The sequence below is a fragment of the Anguilla rostrata genome, chromosome 3 (genome assembly GCF_018555375.3).
Source record: "Anguilla rostrata isolate EN2019 chromosome 3, ASM1855537v3, whole genome shotgun sequence".
Classification (NCBI taxonomy): domain Eukaryota; kingdom Metazoa; phylum Chordata; class Actinopteri; order Anguilliformes; family Anguillidae; genus Anguilla; species Anguilla rostrata.
Window position 1 is genome coordinate 34,377,963 of NC_057935.1, and position 20,500 is coordinate 34,398,462.

Here is a 20,500-nt window from a genome sequence, read left to right on the forward strand (position 1 = left end):
TAAGGGCGGATTTTTTAGGAATTTGTTTCTTTGCCCATGCAAGGTATTTGTTCTGACTGCATTCATTTTACCTCTTAACAGATGTTCCAGATGCACCGCCTCCTCCACATATCCTGAGCATCCGTAATGATTCTGCAATACTGACATGGATTGACCCAAGCAACACTGGTGGCTCACCAATTACTGGTTAGTAATTGCGTATCATTTTATGGGATTAATTATTTTGAAAAGTAACTTGTCAGCTAACTTGTTATGTTGTTTGTTTGCCTTAATTGTATGAAAGTACTACAAAAGCAAATTCTATGACCTAGCACCACAGCATAGTGCATCCAAAATACAAATATGTATTGACTGTCCACTATTCAGCCAGATTTCCCAGGTAGGGCACTGTCCAAATGTTCTGATTTTAGTTGATCAGTGTGCTTGTATACATCTTCACAATTAAAACTTGTAATAATGTCATCATGAACAATGATGCTGTTGTTTCCACAGGTGGGTAGAGACCTGTCTTGTGTGCATTTTATATTTACACTGATAATGCAAGTGCATTATGTATTAGTTTATTTCCCAGTGAATTGTGCACTCTCAAAGTTTTTTGTCGATTATAACTGACAAGTGATTTGAAATGCAAGAACTAACATTAATAAAAAATAATGATGTACAAGCATAAGCAGTATTTATGATGGGTTTATCGTGCTTGGCTTTCTCTAACTTGGAATTAATATTTACTTATATTGTGGATGACTGACCAAATATGTTGAGCTATTAAAAATTCCAGTGCAGCAGTGAACACTGAATGATGGTGTTTTATGAATTGACAGTATGCACCAAAGGGTTCTTCTGTCCTTTACCGCATTTCTTATAGAGAAGGAATTTGCAAAAACAGTGTTGCCTCCAGAGTGAGTAGGTATAATTCAAAGGCCATGCATTCTACATTGTTTAATGAAATTGTATAACGCTTGTGTCAGTACTGCACAGGCATAGGGAAGTATCTCCTTGGAATTTTGTAATATTACATTATACAGATAGTTTGGACTGCTGTTTTTATTTTGCATTAAGTTGTATAATTCATGTAAAATATCAAATTAACCATTATATACTACATCATATAGTTAATTTAATATTTTAAAAATATTAAATGAACTGGTGTATAATCATTTTAGTACCTGTGCAAATCTTATTAATCATCGGACATTTTAGTGTTTTTCAGTAGGTTTAACAGAGTACCTGGCCCTTTTTTCAGGATATCATGTTGAATTCAAGGAAGGGAACAGTCTGATGTGGAAGAGAGCAAGCAAGACTCCTCTAAGAATGAAGGAGTACAGAGTGACTGGATTAATTGAAGGCCTTGAATATGAATTCAGAGTCATGGCTTTGAATATGGCCGGTGTAGGAAAGCCAAGTAAACCTACTGACCTCCTTGTTGCACTGGACCCAATTGGTAAGTTGAACAATTTTAACTTGATCAGTGTGATGTGGGTAATTTAAAAATGTCAGTAACGTGGATTTTTTCTTATGTAATTTCTTTCTAGACCCGCCTGGTAAACCTGAAGTTATTAGCCTTACAAGAAACACTGTAACACTTACCTGGACTGCACCTAAGTATGATGGTGGCCACAAACTGACTGGCTACATAGTTGAGAAACGAGAACTACCTGCAAAGACTTGGATGAAGGCAAACCATGTGAATATCCATGCTTGTGCATACACAGTGACAGATCTACAAGAGGGCAGCAAGTACGAATTCAGAATACGAGCTAAGAATGCAGCTGGAGCAATAAGTGCACCATCAGAGCAAACTGACACTCTTGTGTGCAAAGATGAATATGGTAAGATTTTGGTTAGATAAATATAAACTAACCATAAATCTTGTCAACGATTATTCCAAAACCTGTTCTTATTATTTTAACAGAGCCACCAACCATAACCATGGATCCAGCTGTGAAGGAGGGGCTTACAGTCAAAGCTGGTGACACTATTGTAATAGCTGCAACAAGCATAATTGGAAAGCCACCTCCAACCTCTGTGTGGTCAATAGGTGAAAGAGAGTTCAAGCCATCGGATACTGTCCAAATAGCAAGCACTCCAACATCTTCTGTGCTATCAATCAAGTATGCCAGCAGGAAGAATACTGGTGACTATGTAATTACTGCCAGCAATCCATTTGGCATAAAACAGGAATCTGTTAAAGTAAAGGTTCTTGATGTTCCGGGACCCCCAGGACCTATTGAAGCCAGCAGTGTGTCTGCTGAAAAAGCCACATTAACATGGCTGCCACCAGATGAGGATGGAGGCTCTGCCATCAAATCTTACACTCTTGAGAAGAGGGAAACCAGTCGCCTTCTTTGGACTGTGCTAGCTGAGAATGTCATGGACTGCCGGTTTGTCGCCAGCAAGCTTATCCAAGGCAATGAATATATCTTCCGTGTTTCGGCTGTGAACCAGTATGGTATTGGTGATGCAACACAGTCTGGCCCAGTGAAAATGGTGGATTGCTTTGGTAAGTTGTGTCATATACAATTCAACATGTATGCATTTGTTCAATTGCATTGCAAGTCTAAATGTTATCTAACTCTGAATTCCAGGCCCACCAGGCCCTCCATCAAAACCAGCAGTTGACAATGTGAGCAAGAACTCTGTCACCATTTCATGGAAGAGGCCAGTTAATGATGGAGGAAGCGATATCAGAGGCTACAGTGTTGAAAGAAAGGAAAGGAAAGGTTTGCGATGGGTTAGAGCATCAAAGAAAAGCATCTCTGACCTCAGATACAAAGTACAAAGTCTCAGTGAAGGAGTTGAATACGAATTCCGAGTCACAGCAGAGAATAAAGCTGGCTTCGGAGAACCCAGCGAACCATCACAACCTGTGTTGACTAAAGATGTGACGTGTAAGTAAATATGCACTTCAGACAAAACATTACTCAGTATGAATGTATGAACAGAGCTGTTGACTAAACTAGAGGTTTCACATAATTTACTAGCATTGTCCAGAGAAGGAATGGTTTAAATCATAGGGTGGTCCCTCTCTCATCATGCCAGAGAAATTGTTCTAGTTGATGAGGCACATACAATCTGGTACTGTCTGAGTCAGATATACATGAATTGTGCTCCAGCAATGCAGTGCCTACACAAGTTAGCAGACTGAAGAGTATTTTGGAGATGTATTATTTTTAAGTCATTTGCCGAATCAACAGGGAATATAGCTTATCTGACAGACCTATAAATGTATAGTATGTATAAAAGATTAAGCAATAAAGGAAACATGCTTTGATTTAATGCATTTTATTTATTTTTATTTTATTTATTGATGGCATATTTTTTATTTATATTTCCATTTCAATTTTTAGATGTACCAGGGCCGCCATCCAACCCAAGAATTACTGATACTACCAAAACTACAGCTACATTCAACTGGGGCAGGCCCCACTATGATGGTGGTCTTGATATCATAGGATACATTGTTGAGCACAAAAAGGAAGGAGATGAAGACTGGATTAAAGACACTACTGGCACTGCATTACGAATTACTGAATTTGTTATTCCAAACCTGCAACCAGGAGGGAAGTATAATTTCAGAGTCAGTGCAGTTAATGCAGAAGGAGTTGGTGAACCAGCTCAAATTGAGGAACTTGTTGAAGTTGTGGATCGTGAGGAAATTCCAGACTTTGAACTTGATGCTGAATTGAGAAGAACCCTTGTTGTAAGGGCTGGATGCTCCATACGTATTTTTGTTCAAATTAAAGGCCGCCCAACCCCTGAAGTAACTTGGATGAAAGAAGGTGTACCTCTAAAAGGCCGTGCTCACATTGATACCACAGAGTCATATACTCTCCTGGTTATCCCTGAATGCTCAAGACAAGATGCTGGAAAATACATTTTAATGTTAGAAAATGTTGCTGGCAAGAAAACAGGATTTGTTAATGTCAGAATTTTGGATTCGCCTGGACCACCAATCAACTTGAAGCCAAGAGAAATTAATAAAGAGAGTATTACCCTCCAGTGGGAAATCCCCATTATTGATGGTGGCTCAAAGATTACTAATTACATCATTGAGAAACGTGAGGCTACACGAAAGGCATACTCCACAATAAATGCAAACTGGCAGAAATGTTCTTTTAAAGTTCCAAATCTGACAGAAGGAATAGAGTACTACTTCAGAGTAACAGCAGAAAATGAATATGGTATTGGTCAGCCAGCTGAAACTCCTGACCCCATCAGAGCATCTGAAGCACCCACAGCTCCTGATAATCTTATTGTCTCCGATGTTACCAAGGACTCTGCAAGTCTTTCTTGGACAAAACCAAAGCACGATGGTGGCAGTAGAATTACTGGTTATGTTGTTGAAGCTCAAAAGAAGGATGCAGAACAGTGGTCCCATGTTGCTACAGTGAAGGCTCTAGATTATACAGTTAAAAATCTAAGTGAAAATGAGGAGTATGTATTCAGAGTAATGGCAGTCAACAGTTCTGGCAGAAGTTATCCTCGAGATAGTAGACCTGTTCTTATTAAGGAACAAACTATGGGACCTGAATTTGACCTACGTGGAATCCACCAGAAATTAGTCATTGCCCGGGCAGGTGATAACGTGAAGATTGATATACCTGTTTTGGGTCGTCCAAGACCATCAGTTTCTTGGAAAAAAGAGGATAAAGACCTTAAGCAGACACAAAGAATAAATGTTGAAAATACTCCAACTTCAACTATCTTGAATATTAGTGATTGCAAAAAGGAGGATGGTGGTTCGTACTCCATGACAGGAAAAAATATACTTGGCACAGTGACAGAAATCATTACAGTTCAAATTCATGACATCCCTGGGCCTCCTAAGGGGCCAATTAAATTGGATGAAATTTCATGCGACTACATCATAATATCATGGGATTCCCCTGACTATGATGGAGGTGTACCAATTAACAATTACATTGTTGAAATGCGGGAAACCACAGGTACATCATGGGCAGAATTAGCAGCAACAGTCATTCGAACAACATTCAAGGCTGCTCGTCTAACCACAGGTGTAGAATATCAGTTCCGTGTTAAAGCACAAAATAGATATGGTATTGGGCCTGCAATCATATCAGATGCTGTGATTGCTGCTTATCCATTCACAGTACCAGAGGCTCCAGGTACTCCACAAGTAGTAGCCTTTACTAAAGATAGCATGACAATAAGTTGGAATGAACCACCTTCTGATGGTGGAAGCCACATTTTGGGATACCACATTGAAAGGAAGGAGAGGAACAGTATATTGTGGCAAAGGATCAGTAAAGCCCTGGTGGTGGGAAATATTTTCAAATCTACAGGACTGACAGATGGTATTGCCTATGAATTCCGTGTTGCAGCTGAAAATATGGCAGGTATAGGCAAACAAAGCAAGTCATCGGAGCCAATGTTTGCCCTTGATCCAGTGGATCCACCAAGTAAGCCAGTAGCACTCAACATTACAAGACATGCAGTGACTCTTCAGTGGAGAAAGCCTGAAAGTGACGGTGGGTTCTCAATAACTGGCTACACAGTAGAGAAGAAGGACTTACCTAATGGACGCTGGTTGAAGGCTAATTTCAGCAACATCCTGGAGACCACGTTCACTGTAAGTGGTCTGAATGAAGATGCTTCCTATGAATTCCGTGTCCTTGCCAGGAATTCTGCTGGTGCTGTAAGTAACCCATCTGAACCATCAGACCCCATCACCTGCAAAGATGACATTGAGGAGCCAAGGATAACAGTTGATAGTAAATTCAATAATGTCATAGTAGTGAAAGCAGGGGACATTTTCAAACTTGAAGCTGATGTTACTGGCCGACCACTGCCATCCATGGTTTGGACTAAAGAAGGAAAGGAACTTGAAGATACTAGTAAATTAGAAATTAAAACAACAGATTTTTCATCAGTTTTGATCAACAAAGACTCTTTAAGAAGGGATGGTGGTACATTCACTTTAACTGCAAGTAACCCTGGTGGTTTTGCTAAACAGGTCTTCACTGTGAAAGTTCTTGATAGACCAGGTCCACCTGATGGACCATTAGCTGTTACAGATGTCACAGCTGAAAAATGTTTCTTGTCGTGGTTACCACCTTCACATGATGGGGGAGCAAAGATTGAACATTATATAATTGAAAAAAGAGAAACGAGCAGGCTTGCGTGGACAAATGTAGCATCAGACCTACAAGTTAACCGTTTTAAAGTGACAAAGTTGCTGAAAGGAAATGAATACATCTTCAGAGTCATGGCTGTCAATAAGTATGGTGTTGGAGAGCCCCTTGAATCACAGCCAGTTATTGCAGCAAACCCATATGTGCTTTCTGATGCTCCGCAAACACCGGAAGTAACAACCATCACAAAGGACTCGATGGTTGTTTGCTGGGGACATCCAGAAAACACAGGTGGGAGCAGTATTTCGAACTACATGATTGAAAGAAGAGACAAAACTGGTCTTCGCTGGGTTAAATGTAACAAGAGGACGGTGACTGACTTGAGATACAAAGTGTCTGGACTCACAGAGGGACATGAATATGAATACAGAGTTATTGCTGAGAATGCTGCAGGCTTAAGTGCACCCAGCCCTTCAAGTCCATTTTACAAAGCCTGTGATACCATATTTCAGCCAGGCCCTCCTGGTAATCCAAGAGTACTTGACACAACTAAGTCGTCCATTACTCTTGCATGGCACAAGCCAGTATATGATGGTGGTTCTGATATAACAGGATACATTGTTGAGACCTGCCTTCCTGAGGAGGATGAATGGACAGTTGTAACCCCCAAGCAAGGATTAACATCTACATCCTTTACCATTACTAACCTGAAAGAAAACCAGGAATATAAAATCAACATTTCAGCTATAAATTGTGAAGGAGTTGGAGAGGCAGCCTCTGTTCCTGGATCACCAAAAGCAGAGGACAGGCATCTTTCTCCAGAAATTGAGCTTGATGCTGATCTTCGAAAGGTGGTAAACATCAGAGCTTGCGGCACATTGAGACTGTTTGTACCAATAAAAGGAAGACCAGCTCCTGAGGTGAAATGGTCAAGAGAAAATGGAGAGCCTATTGTGAGAGCCGCAATTGAGACTACAACATCTTTCACATTACTAATACTTGAAAATGTTAGTAGATTTGACAGTGGAAAGTATATGCTAACAGTGGAGAACAGCTCAGGAAGTAAGACAGCATTTGTTAATGTTAGAGTACTAGATACACCTGCAGCCCCACAAAATCTTATGATAAAGGAAGTTACCAAAGAATCAGTCTCTCTCACATGGGATCCACCTCTCATTGATGGTGGGTCAAGAATTAGGAATTACATTGTGGAAAAACGAGAATCGGCAAGAAAAGCATACTCCACCGTAACAGCAAGTTGCAGCAAAACAAGCTGGAAAATTGGACAACTACAGGAGGGAAGCAACTATTTCTTCAGGATTTTAGCTGAAAATGAGTTTGGAATTGGTCTTCCTGTTGAAACAAGTGAGGCCATCAAAGTATCTGAAAAGCCACTTCCACCAGGCAAAGTCACTCTTAAAGATGTCACAAGTAATAGTGTAACTCTGTCATGGGAAAAACCAGACCATGATGGAGGAAGCAGAATAACAGGCTATGTTGTTGAAATGCAAAGTAAAGGAAGTGAAAAATGGACACAATGTATGGTTGTGAAAGTAAATGAAGCAGTGGTTACAGGCTTGACTCAAGGTGAAGAATATATGTTCCGCATATCCGCTTGTAATGAAAAAGGAACAAGCGATCCTCGCCAGCTGAATGTTCCTGTAGTTGCTAAGGATCTTGTGATAGTTCCAACATTCAAGCTGTTTTTCTCCACATTCAGTGTTCTGGCTGGAGATGACTTAAAGATAGATGTTCCCTATGTTGCTCGTCCAAAAGCAGTTGTCAGTTGGTACAAAGATGGCACACCTCTCAAGGAAACAACCAGAGTTAATGCTCAAACAGCAGAAAGGAATTTGTATCTTGTGATAAAAGAGGCATGCAGAGAGGATGTTGGACAATACACAATAAAACTTTCAAATGCAGTTGGTGAAGCAACAACAGACATCAGTGTTGTTGTTCTTGACAAACCTGGCCCTCCAACTGGACCAATAAAAATAGACGAAGTCACTGCTGACAGTGCAGTTCTATCTTGGCAGCCCCCAGAATATGATGGTGGATGTTCAATCAATAACTACATTGTAGAAAAGAGAGATACATCGACGATTAACTGGCAAATTGTGTCTGCAACTGTAGCTAGAACAACAATTAAAGCAGCCAGGTTGAAGACTGGCTGTGAGTATCAGTTTAGAATTGCAGCTGAAAACAGATATGGAAAGAGCTCTGTGCTTGTCTCAGATTATGTGGTTGCTCAGTACCCATTCCAAGTTCCAGCTCCGCCAGGAACCCCCTCTGTAAATGCTTCTACAAAGGACAGCATGGTAGTGGTGTGGACTAAACCAAATAATGATGGTGGAAGCAAGATATTAGGGTATCACATTGAAAGTAAGGAAAGAAACAGTATTCTTTGGGTGAAACAAAACAAGACACCAATCCAAGACACAAGGTTCAAAGTTGCTGGTCTTGATGAAGGACTTGAATATGAATACAGAGTTTATGCAGAAAACATTGTGGGCATTAGCAAACCCAGCAAGTTGTCAGAATGCCATGTTGCAAGAGATCCTTGTGATCGCCCTGGCACCCCTGAGGCTGTTATTGTCACAAGGAATTATGTTACACTACGGTGGACAAAGCCAGAATATGATGGAGGCAGCAAAATTACTGGCTATATTGTGGAGAAGAAGCAGTTGCCTGAAGGGCGCTGGATGAAGGCCAGTTTCACAAATGTTATTGTAACTGAGTTCATTGTCACTGGGTTAGTTGAAGATCAGAGATATGAGTTCCGAGTCATTGCAAGAAATGCTGCAGGTGTGCTCAGCGATCCATCAGACAGCACTGGACCTATCACTGCAAAGGATGAAGTAGATCCACCTCGTATTAATATTGATACACAGTATTCTCAAACTATTGTTGTAAATGCCGGAGAAACTTTCAAAATCGATGCTGAAGTATATGGCAAACCAGTACCCACAGTACATTGGATGAAGGGAGATCAAGAGCTAGCAAACACAGCTCGCCTTGATATTAAAAACACAGACTTCACCACTTGTTTGACTGTTAAGGAAGCTATCCGCATTGATGGAGGTCAATACACTCTTCTGCTGAAAAATGTTGGCGGAGAAAAATCTGTTAATGTCAGTGTCAAAGTTTTAGATAGACCTGGTCCACCCGAAGGCCCTATTTCTATCTACGGCGTCACAAGTGATAAGTGCAGCATTGCCTGGAAACCACCTCAGCAAGATGGTGGCAGTGACATATCTCACTATATTGTTGAAAGAAGAGAGACAAGCAGATTAGTCTGGACAGTTGTTGAATCGAAGGTACAGACATTAAATCTAAAAATAACAAAACTTTTGACTGGAAATGAATACATCTTCCGTGTATTAGCTGTTAATAAATATGGGGTTGGTGAACCCCTTGAATCTGATGCAGTCATTGCCAAAAATCAATTTGTAACTCCTGATCCTCCTACGGGTGTTGAGGTTTCAACTATAACAAGTGATTCAATGGTGGTAACCTGGGAGAGACCTTCAAACGATGGTGGAAGTCCAATTACTGGATTCGTTATTGAAAAATGTGATAAAGAAGGAGTCAGATGGACCAGATGCAATAAACGTGTAGTTAGTGAGCTGCGCTTTAGAGTCACAGGACTTCTTGAAAATCGCAGCTATGAATTCAGAGTTTCAGCTGAGAATGCAGCTGGAGTAGGACAGCCAAGCACCCCCACTATTTACTATAAGGCCTTAGATCCAATTTTCAAACCAGGTCCACCAAATAATCCTAAAGTGACTGATGTGTCAAGAACATCAGTTTTCCTTGTATGGGGCAAACCTATTTATGATGGTGGTTCTGAGATTCAGGGATATATTGTTGAGGTATGTGAGGCCACATCCGAAGAATGGATAATGTGCACTCCATCAACAGGAATTACACACACAAGATTTGAGGTTGAAAAACTCCAAGAAAAACATGAATACAAATTCAGAGTTTGTGCAATAAACAAAGCTGGTGTTGGAGAACATGCTGATGTCTCTGGAAAGATTCTTGTTGAAGATAAAATGGAAGCACCAGATTTGGAACTTGATCCTGATCTCAGAAAGATGATCAGTGTTAGAGCTGGAGGTTCTCTCAGATTATTCATTCCTTTCAGAGGGCGACCTGCTCCTGAGATCAAATGGGGCAAGGCTGATGGTGAAATCAGGGATACAGCACAGATTGACACTACAAGCAGTTACACATCTTTAGTAATTGAAAATGTTGATAGGTTTGACAGTGGAAAGTATACAGTCACTGCAGAAAATGCCAGTGGAACAAAGTCTGCTTTCATCAGTGTCAGAGTACTTGATACACCAAGTGCGCCTCTTAACTTTACTGTGAAGGAAATAACAAAACAGTCTGTAACACTTACTTGGGAACCTCCTGCCTTGGATGGTGGGGCCAAAATAAAAAATTATATTGTTGAGAAACGTGAAAGTACTAGAAAGGCTTATTCAACCGTTGTCACGGACTGCCATAAAATGTCATGGAAGATTGAACCACTTCAAGAGGGGTGCAACTATTTCTTCCGGGTTCTTGCTGAAAATGAACACGGGGTAGGTTTACCAGCTGAAACTCCTGAACCCCTGAAAGTGTCAGAAGTACCACAACCTCCTGGCAAAATCACTGTTGTTGACACAACGCGTAAAAGTGTCTCATTAGCTTGGGAAAAACCTGAACATGATGGTGGCAGCAGAATTATTCACTACATTGTGGAAATGCAGGCCAAAGATGATGAAAAATGGTCTGCCTGTGCACAAGTAAAAACACTTGAGGCAGTTATCAGCAATTTAGCCCAGGGCGAAGAATACATGTTCAGAGTTATTGCTGTGAATGATAAAGGACAGAGCGACCCAAGAATCCTTGCAATGCCAGTTCAAGCAAAGGATCTTGTCATTGAACCAAATGTGAGACCTGCTTCCAGCAACTACAGTGTTCAAGTTGGTCATGATCTCAAAGTTGAAATACTAATTGCTGGACGTCCTAAACCAGTCATTGTTTGGACAAAGGATGGGTCAGCTCTTAAACAGACAACAAGAGTTCATGTTGTTGATACTGACCACCACACAACTCTGAGCATAAAAGAAGCAACAAGAGAGGATGGTGGTATTTACAACATAGCTGTTTCAAATGTCCTTGGACAAAAGGAGGCAAATATTGAAATCATCACACTTGATAAACCTGGCCCACCAGTTGGCCCTGTAAAGTTTGATGAAGTCAGTGCAGAAAGCATCACAATTTCTTGGGACCCACCAGCATATACTGGTGGCTGCCAGATTTCAAACTATGTTGTGCAAAAGAGAGATACAACTACCACCAACTGGAATATTGTTTCTGCCACAGTGGCAAGAACCACTCTGAAGGTGTCTAATCTGAAAACAGGAACAGAATATCAATTCAGAATATTCGCTGAAAATCGATATGGCAAAAGTTATGCTTTAGACTCTGATGCTGTTATTGCACAGTATCCTTACAAAGAACCAGGTCCACCAGGGACTCCATTTGTCTCTTCACTCTCAAAGGATTACATGGTTGTGGAATGGCACAAACCAATATCAGATGGAGGAAGTAGCATTATTGGTTACCATCTGGAAAGAAAAGAAAAAAACAGTATCCTCTGGACAAAGATTAATAAGACACTCATTCAAGATACCCGCTTTAAAACCAGTCCTTTGGAAGAAGGTATTGAATATGAGTTCAGAGTCTATGCTGAGAATATTGTTGGCATAGGAAAATGCAGCAAAGTCTCTGAGGGCTGTGTTGCACGTGACCCGTGTGATCCACCTGGCACCCCAGAAGCCATCTTAGTAAATAGGCACTCCATAACACTTCAATGGGCTAAGCCTGTGTATGATGGTGGCAGTCTGATAACTGGCTATGTTGTGGAGAAGCGAGACCTTCCTGATGGACGCTGGATGAAGGCTAGCTTTACAAATGTGATTGAAACTACATTTACAGTAACTGGTCTGACTGAAGACTGCAAGTATGACTTCAGAGTCATTGCCAAGAATGCAGCTGGAACTGTCAGTAAACCATCTAATAGCACTGGGTCCATCACTGCAAAGGATGAAGTTGAGCCACCAATATTCTCCATTGATTCAGAATACAGTCAGCCTATTGTTGTTAATGCAGGAGATACATTTCAACTTGTTGCTGATGTACATGGAAAACCAGTACCCACAGCCCAGTGGTTCAAGGGTGATAAAGAGATTGAAAATACAGCTAGATATGAGATTAAGAATACAGATTTCAAGGCAATGATTGTCATTAAAGATGCAATCAGAATTGATGGTGGACAATATAATCTGCACCTCACAAATGTAGCTGGCTCAAAAACTATTCCTTTCCAGGTCAAAGTACTTGACAGACCAGGACCGTCTCAAGGGCCCCTTAACATCACTAACGTAACATGCGAGAAATGCACACTTTCATGGCTTCCTCCTCAACATGATGGAGGCAGTAATGTTTCTCATTACATTATTGAGAAGAGAGAAACAAGCCGTCTTGCTTGGACTGTAGTTGCCAGTGATTGCAAAGCTACTATGATGAAAGTAACAAAGCTTTTAAAAGGAAATGAATACATTTTCCGTGTCATGGCTGTCAATAAATATGGCACTGGTGAGCCTTTAGAATCTGCACCAGTGATAATGAGAAATCCATTCGTTCCACCTGCGTCTCCAAAAGATCTGGAAGTAACAAATGTTACAAAGGATTCCATGACTGTTTGCTGGTCCAGACCAGAGACTGATGGTGGAAGTGAAATTGTTGGCTACATCATAGAGAAGAGAGACAGAGCTGGGATCAGATGGACAAAATGTAACAAGCGTAGAGTCACAGACCTACGATTCAGAGTAACAGGTTTGACAGAGGATCATGATTATGAATTTAGGTTATCTGCTGAAAATGCAGCTGGAGTTGGACAACCAAGTTCACCAACAGAGTACTGCAAAGCCTGTGATCCTATGTTCAAACCTGGCCCCCCAAGTAATGCACATGTGGTAGATACCACCAAAAATTCTATTTCAATAGCATGGGGGAAGCCAATTTATGATGGCGGCAGTGAGATTCAGGGATATGTTGTGGAAATATGCAAAGCTGATGAGGAAGAATGGACTATGTGCACACCGCCAAGTGGCCTATGTATTAATAAATTTGACATTACTAAACTCACAGAACATCAAGAATACTTGATCCAAATATGTGCTATAAATAAGATAGGTGTTGGTGAACCAGCTTCTATTCCTGGAACAGTTAAACCTGAAGACAAAATGCTTGCCCCAGAAATTGAACTTGATTCAGAGCTAAGGAAAGGAATTGTAGTCCGAGCTGGAGGATCCATGAAGATCAACATACCTTTCAAAGGAAGACCCACTCCAGAGATTAGCTGGTCTAAAGATGAAGGGGATTTATCTGAAAAGGTACAAATTGAGAAAGGTCTGGACTATACCCAGCTTTCAGTTGACATTTGTGACAGGAGTGATGCTGGAAAATATACTCTTAGTTTGGAAAACAGCAGTGGTTCAAAGTCTGCATTTGTCTTTGTTAAAGTCTTGGACACACCAGGAGCACCCATTAACCTTGCAGTTAGGGACATAAAGAAAGACTCTGTTACTCTTGTTTGGGAGCCACCTTTGATAGATGGAGGAGGAAAGATCAAAAACTATATTGTTGACAAGCGTGAATCAACCAGAAAAGCTTTTTCCAATGTAACTGATAAGTGCACTAAAACAAGCTTTAGGTTGGGAAATCTTACTGAAGGGACTATATATTATTTCAGAGTTATGGCTGAGAATGAATATGGAGTTGGCTTGCCTGTTGAAACAACAGATGCAGTTAAGACATCAGAAGCTCCTCTGCCAGTAGGAAAAGTAACTTTGACTGATGTTACTAAAACCACTGCCTCACTAGCATGGGAAAAACCAGATCATGATGGTGGCAGTAGGATTATGGGTTACTTAATCGAAATGCAGCCAGAAGGCACAGATACATGGGTTGTAGCTACAACAACAAAAACATGTGAAGGCACTGTAAGTGGACTAAGTTCTGGTCAAGAATATCTATTCCGTGTAATGGCTTATAATGAGAAAGGCAACAGTGACCCAAGAGCTTTAGCCACTCCTGTTATTGCCAAGGATGTGACTATTGAACCCAGATTCAAAATGCCATTCAATACCTTTAGTCTTCAATCTGGTGAAGACCTAAAAATAGAAATTCCAGTCATTGGTCGTCCAACACCAAAGATTACGTGGAATAAAGATGGACACGCCCTAAAAGAGACAACAAGAGTAAATGTTTCTAGCACCTCCTCTTCAACAGTTCTTTGTATCAAAGAAGCAAACAGAGATGACACTGGCAAGTACACAGTCACTGCTACAAATAATGCTGGCACCACAACAGAAGAAATTGGAATTGTTGTTCTTGAAAAACCTGGTCCACCAACTGGTCCCCTAAAGATTGATGAAGTAAGTTCCAACTTTGTCACCATTTCATGGGAACCACCAGTATACACAGGAGGGTGTCAAATAAATAATTACATTGTTGAAAAACGAGACACAACGACCACAGTCTGGCAAATTGTATCGGCAACAATTGCAAGGACAACAATTAAAATTACCAAGTTGAAAACAGGGACAGAATATCAATTCAGAGTTTTTGCTGAAAACAGATATGGAAAAAGCTCCTCTTTAGACTCTGAAGCAGTGGTTGTACGGTATCCTTACAATGAACCTGGACCACCCAGTGTCCCAATTGCCACATCAGTGACAAAAGACTACATGGTTATTGAATGGAAAGCACCAGTTAACAATGGTGGCAGTCCAGTTCTTGGCTATCATCTTGAACGGAAAGAAAGGAACAGCCTTCTGTGGACTAAATTGAACAAGTATATAATTCCTGACCCTCGATTTAAGACTAATGGTCTTGAAGAAGGTATTGAATATGAATACAGAGTCTATGCAGAGAACATTGTTGGCATTAGCACAGCAAGCAAAGTTTCTGAGTGCTTTGTAGCTCGTGACCCATGTGATCGACCTGGTACCCCTGAGGCTATTGTTATCACCAGAAACTATGTGACACTTCAGTGGACAAAACCACAATATGATGGCGGAAGTATAATAACTGGATATATTGTGGAGCGGAAGAACTTACCTGAAGGTCGGTGGATGAAAGCTAGCTTCACCAATATAATTGTGACTGAATTTACAGTAACAGGTTTAACAGAAGACGAAAGGTATGAATTTAGGGTAATTGCAAGGAACTCAGCTGGTATTTTTAGTGAGCCCTCTGAAAGCACTGGACCAATCACTGCAAGAGATGAGATTGAAAGCCCGACTGCTTCAATGGATCCAAAGTACAAAGATATAATTATTGTTAATGCAGGTGAAACTTTTGTTATTGATGCTGACATCTGTGGAAAACCAGTGCCTGATGTCGCATGGTTAAAGGATGGAAAAGAAATTGATAAGGCCACACCAAGAATGGAAATCAAAACCACCATTCAGCGCACAGTGCTCATAGTTAAGGACTGCATTAGAGTGGATGGAGGACATTATTTACTCAGTCTTAGCAATGTTGGTGGAACAAAAACAATCCCAGTCACTGTTAAGGTTCTCGATAGACCTGGTCCACCCGACGGTCCACTCAAAGTGACTGGTGTCACTGCTGATAAGTGTTATCTATCCTGGAGCCATCCTTCACATGATGGTGGTGCTAGTATCTCTCATTACATAATAGAAAAGAGAGAAACCAGCCGTTTATCTTGGACAGTTGTTGAACCCAAAATTCAAGCTGTGAGTCACAAAGTGACCAAACTCTTGACAGGCAATGAATACATTTTTAGAGTCATGGCAGTTAACAAATATGGCATAGGTGAGCCACTTGAATCTGAGCCAGTAATAGCACGTAACCCATTCAAACCACCAGGTCCCCCTTCCATACCTGAAGCAAGTGCTATAACAAGGGATTCTATTGTTCTGACATGGGATCGTCCAGAAGATAATGGTGGGTCAGAAATTGACAGCTACATTCTAGAGAAACGTGACAAACAAGGCATTAGATGGACTAAGTGCAACAAGAAAAGACTGAATGACTTACGATTTCGAGTAACCGGACTTACAGAAGGACATTCATACGAGTTCCGTGTCTCTGCTGAAAATGCCGCTGGTGTGGGACAACCAAGTCAACCTTCAGATTTTTATAAGGCCTGTGATGCCACATATCCTCCTGGTCCTCCAAATAATCCTAAAGTAACTGACTACTCCAGTACAAGCGTGTCCCTATCTTGGAGCAAACCCATCTACGATGGAGGAGCTGAAATAAAGGGATACATTGTTGAGATGAAAGAAGTTGCTGAAGATGAATGGACTACATGCACACCTCCCACTGGTGTACAAGAAACACACTATACTGTAACAAAACTTAAGCAAAATGCAGAATATAATTTCCGCATCTGTGCTATCAACCTTGAAGGTGTTGGAGAACATGTTGATGTACAGGGCTCTGTGATTGCAGCAGAGAAACTTTACGCACCAGAGATTGAACTAGGTGCAGATCTTAGGAAAGTTGTCTCTGTCCGTGCAAGTGGAACACTTCGCCTTTTTGTCCCAATCAGAGGACATCCTGAACCTGAAGTGAAGTGGACAAAAGCAGAGGATCTTCTACCTGAACGTGCACAAATTGAGGTGACAAGTTCATACACTATGATTGTCATTGACAATGTCAACAGATTTGACAGTGGGAAATATGTTTTAACTCTGGAAAATAACAGTGGCACAAAATCAGCATTTGTCAATGTCAGAGTGCTGGACTCACCAAGTGCCCCTCTGAACTTTGAGGTTAAAGATGTAAAGAGAGATTCTGTAACTCTTTCTTGGGAACCTCCTCTTATTGATGGTGGAGCTAAGATAACCCACTACATTGTAGAGAAACGAGAATCTAAAAGAATGGCATATACCACTGTCACAAACAACTGTGTGAGGAATTCATTCAAAGTTGATGAGCTTCAGCAGGGAGGAATTTACTACTTCCGTGTTATGGCTGTTAATGACCATGGTGTTGGTTTAGCAGCTGAAACTAAAGATCCAACTAAAGTTTCTGAAGCTCCTTTATCACCAGGTAAAGTTACACTTGTAGACGTGACTCGCAAAAGTGTAACTCTTTCTTGGGAGAAGCCTGATCATGATGGTGGCAGCAAAATCACATGCTACATAGTAGAAATGCAAACAAAGGGAAGTGATAAGTGGACTGAATGCTCTTCAGTTAAAACACTGGAAGCAACCATAGATGGCCTTACAGCAGGGGAAGAATACTCCTTCAGAATATTTGCTGTAAATGACAAAGGGAAGAGTGATCCAAAACAGCTTGGAGTTCCTGTGATTGCTAAGGACATTCAAACTGAACCTATCATTGATTTGCTTTTTAACACATTCAGTGTTAAGGTTGGAGATGATCTCAAAGTTGATGTTCCTTTTAGAGGGAGACCTGTACCTGATGTTTCCTGGAAGAAAAATGGTCTTCCTTTAAAGCAGACAACTAGAGTAAATGTTCTAACATCCAAGACTTCAAGCAAAATGACCATTAAAGATGCTTCTAGGGAGGATGTTGGGAAGTATGAAATTACATTAGCCAACACAGTAGGCACCAAAACAGCTGAAATTACCATTGTTGTTCTTGATAAACCTGGCCCGCCAGGTGCAATCAAAATAGATGAAGTCAGTGCTGATTTTATATCATTGTCATGGGACCCACCAGAGTATGATGGAGGGTGTCAGATCAACAACTATATTGTGGAGAAGAGGGATACTACCACCACAAATTGGCAAATTGTTTCAGCCACAGTTGCAAGAACATCAATTAAAGTTCCCCGATTAACACAGGGCACAGAATATCAGTTCCGTATTTGTGCTGAAAATCGTTATGGAAAGAGCCAATGTGTTGATTCCCAAGGCATTGTTGCACAGTATCCATTTATGCCACCTGGTCCACCAACAAAACTGCATGTTGCCCATGCAACAAAAACATGCATGCTTGTCAAATGGAACTTACCTGCAAGTGATGGTGGAAGTGCTGTCCTTGGATATCACCTAGAATTTAAAGAACACAGCAGTATTCTTTGGACAAAGATTAACAGAGGCCTCATTCCTGATACACAGTTCAAAGTGACTGGAATTGAAGAGGGCCTGCTGTATGAATACAGAGTCTATGCTGAAAACATTGCTGGTATTGGAAATTGCAGTAATGCCTCTGAGCCTGTTGCTGCAAGAGATCCATGTGATCCTCCAGGTCAACCTACAGTAACAAACATCACTAGAACATCTGTTTCTCTGTCTTGGACAAAGCCAGAATATGATGGTGGAGCCAAAGTCACTGGTTACATAATTGAATACAGGGAGCTTCCAGATGGTCGTTGGCTGAAGTGCAATTTCACAAACGTTCAAGAAACATACTTTGACATTACAGGCCTTACAGAAGATCAACGATATGAGTTCCATGTCATTGCAAAGAATTCTGCTGGTTTGTTTAGTGAGCCATCTGAAAGTACAGGCCCTGTCACAGTTAAAGATGATGTTGATCCACCACGAATCATGATGGATGACAAGTTCAGACAATTATTGGTGATCAAAGCTGGAGATTTATTGAAAATTGAAGCAGATATCGCTGGTCGTCCTCATCCAGTTGTTTCATGGTCAAAAGATGGTAAGGAGATTGAGGCTAAAGCTCGAGTTGAAATCTTCTCAAGTGACACCAGCACTGTGTTAACTGTCCGAGACTGTATGAGAAAAGATTCTGGACAGTATGTTTTGACTCTACAGAATGTTGCTGGTACAAGATCATTAGCAGTAAATTGCAAGGTCCTTGATAGGCCCGGACCATCAGCTGGACCACTGGAGGTAACTGGTCTCACTGCCGAAAAATGTACTTTGAGTTGGGGACCCCCTCAAGAAAATGGTGGGGCAGAAATTTCACACTATATTGTAGAAAAACGTGAAACAAGTCGCCTTGCCTGGACACTTGTACATGGAGACATGAAAGCAACAACATGTAAGGTTACTAAGCTACTCAAAGGGAATGAATATATATTTAGAGTTCTAGGTGTGAATAAATATGGTGTCGGTGAAGCCCTCGAGAGTGATCCTGCCAAAGCCCAGGATCCATTCACAGTCCCAGCTGCACCCACAAATGTTGAAGTTACCAGTGTGACAGGCGAAGCAATGACAATCTGCTGGGAAAGACCAACCAGTGATGGAGGCAGTGATATTTGTGGCTATGTTATTGAAAAACGTGAGAAGACAGGTCTGCGCTGGGTTCGTGTGAACAAAAAACCTGTTTATGACCTCAGGGTTAAAGCATCAAATCTCCGTGAAGGATGTGAGTATGAGTACCGTGTTTATGCAGAAAATGCTGCTGGATTGAGTCGTCCAAGTGAGCCTTGCCCTCTAACTAAAGCAGAGGACCCAATTTTCTTACCATCCCCACCTGCTAAACCAAAGATAATTGATTCAACTAAAAGCTCTATCACTCTTGCCTGGAACAAGCCATTGTTTGATGGTGGTTCCCCAGTCACTGGATATAGTGTGGAGTACAAAAACACAAAGGATGAGGATTGGGTGGTGGCAGTTCATAACACAAAGAACACAGAGTTCACTGTTGTTGGGCTAACATCTGGAGCAGAATATGTGCTTGCAGTTAGATCCATTAACAAAATTGGTCTTAGTGACCAAAGCACTGCTTCTGATCCACAAGTTGCCAAGGAAAGGGAAGAAGAGCCAGTATTTGAAGTAAGCAATGAAATGCGCAAGACACTGATTGTCAAAGATGGTAGTTCATTTACCCTAACTGTTCCATTCAGAGGGAAACCAGTGCCAAATGTGATGTGGAATAAAGCTGATGTAGATCTGAGAGTGAGAGCAAACATTGATACAAGGGATACTTGCACATCAATAACAGTTGAGCAAGCCACAAGAAATGACTCTGGAAAGTATACTGTGACGTTACAGAATGTTGCTGGGAAATCAACCCTGACACTGGTTGTCAAAGTTCTGGATTCCCCAGGTCCCCCCTCTAATGTTACCGTTAAGGATGTCACAAAGAACTCTGCCATAGTGACATGGGATGTACCAGAAAATGAGGGTGGTGCACCTGTCAAGAACTACCTTGTTGATCTGCGTGAAGCAAGCAAAAAAGGATGGACAAGAATCACAAGTAACTGCCACCGCTTAACCTATAAATTGACAGACCTTCAAGAAGGAGGAGTTTACTATTTCAGAGTTACTGGTGAAAATGAATATGGAGTTGGCATGTCTTCTGAGACTAAAGATGGGACTAAGATTACTGGTATGCCATTTTACTTTTACTTATGTTACAATTAATCTTCATTA

General features: G+C 41.1%; 2 protein-coding genes across 2 annotated transcripts in view; one reads left to right on the forward strand and one right to left on the reverse strand.

Annotated features, from left to right (window-relative positions):
- The window catches only part of zc3h15 (zinc finger CCCH-type containing 15), a 454,134-nt gene that overhangs the window by 100,900 nt on the left and 332,734 nt on the right, over positions 1 to 20,500 (reverse strand). The window lies entirely within an intron of this gene.
- The window catches only part of LOC135250706 (titin-like), an 87,842-nt gene that overhangs the window by 40,971 nt on the left and 26,371 nt on the right, over positions 1 to 20,500 (forward strand). Inside the window, exons 71-76 of the mRNA XM_064327298.1 lie at positions 82 to 186; positions 1,244 to 1,441; positions 1,533 to 1,829; positions 1,913 to 2,500; positions 2,586 to 2,888; positions 3,348 to 20,456. Coding sequence (XP_064183368.1) covers positions 82 to 186; positions 1,244 to 1,441; positions 1,533 to 1,829; positions 1,913 to 2,500; positions 2,586 to 2,888; positions 3,348 to 20,456 — 18,600 coding nt within the window. The remainder of the gene's footprint in view (positions 1 to 81; positions 187 to 1,243; positions 1,442 to 1,532; positions 1,830 to 1,912; positions 2,501 to 2,585; positions 2,889 to 3,347; positions 20,457 to 20,500) is intronic.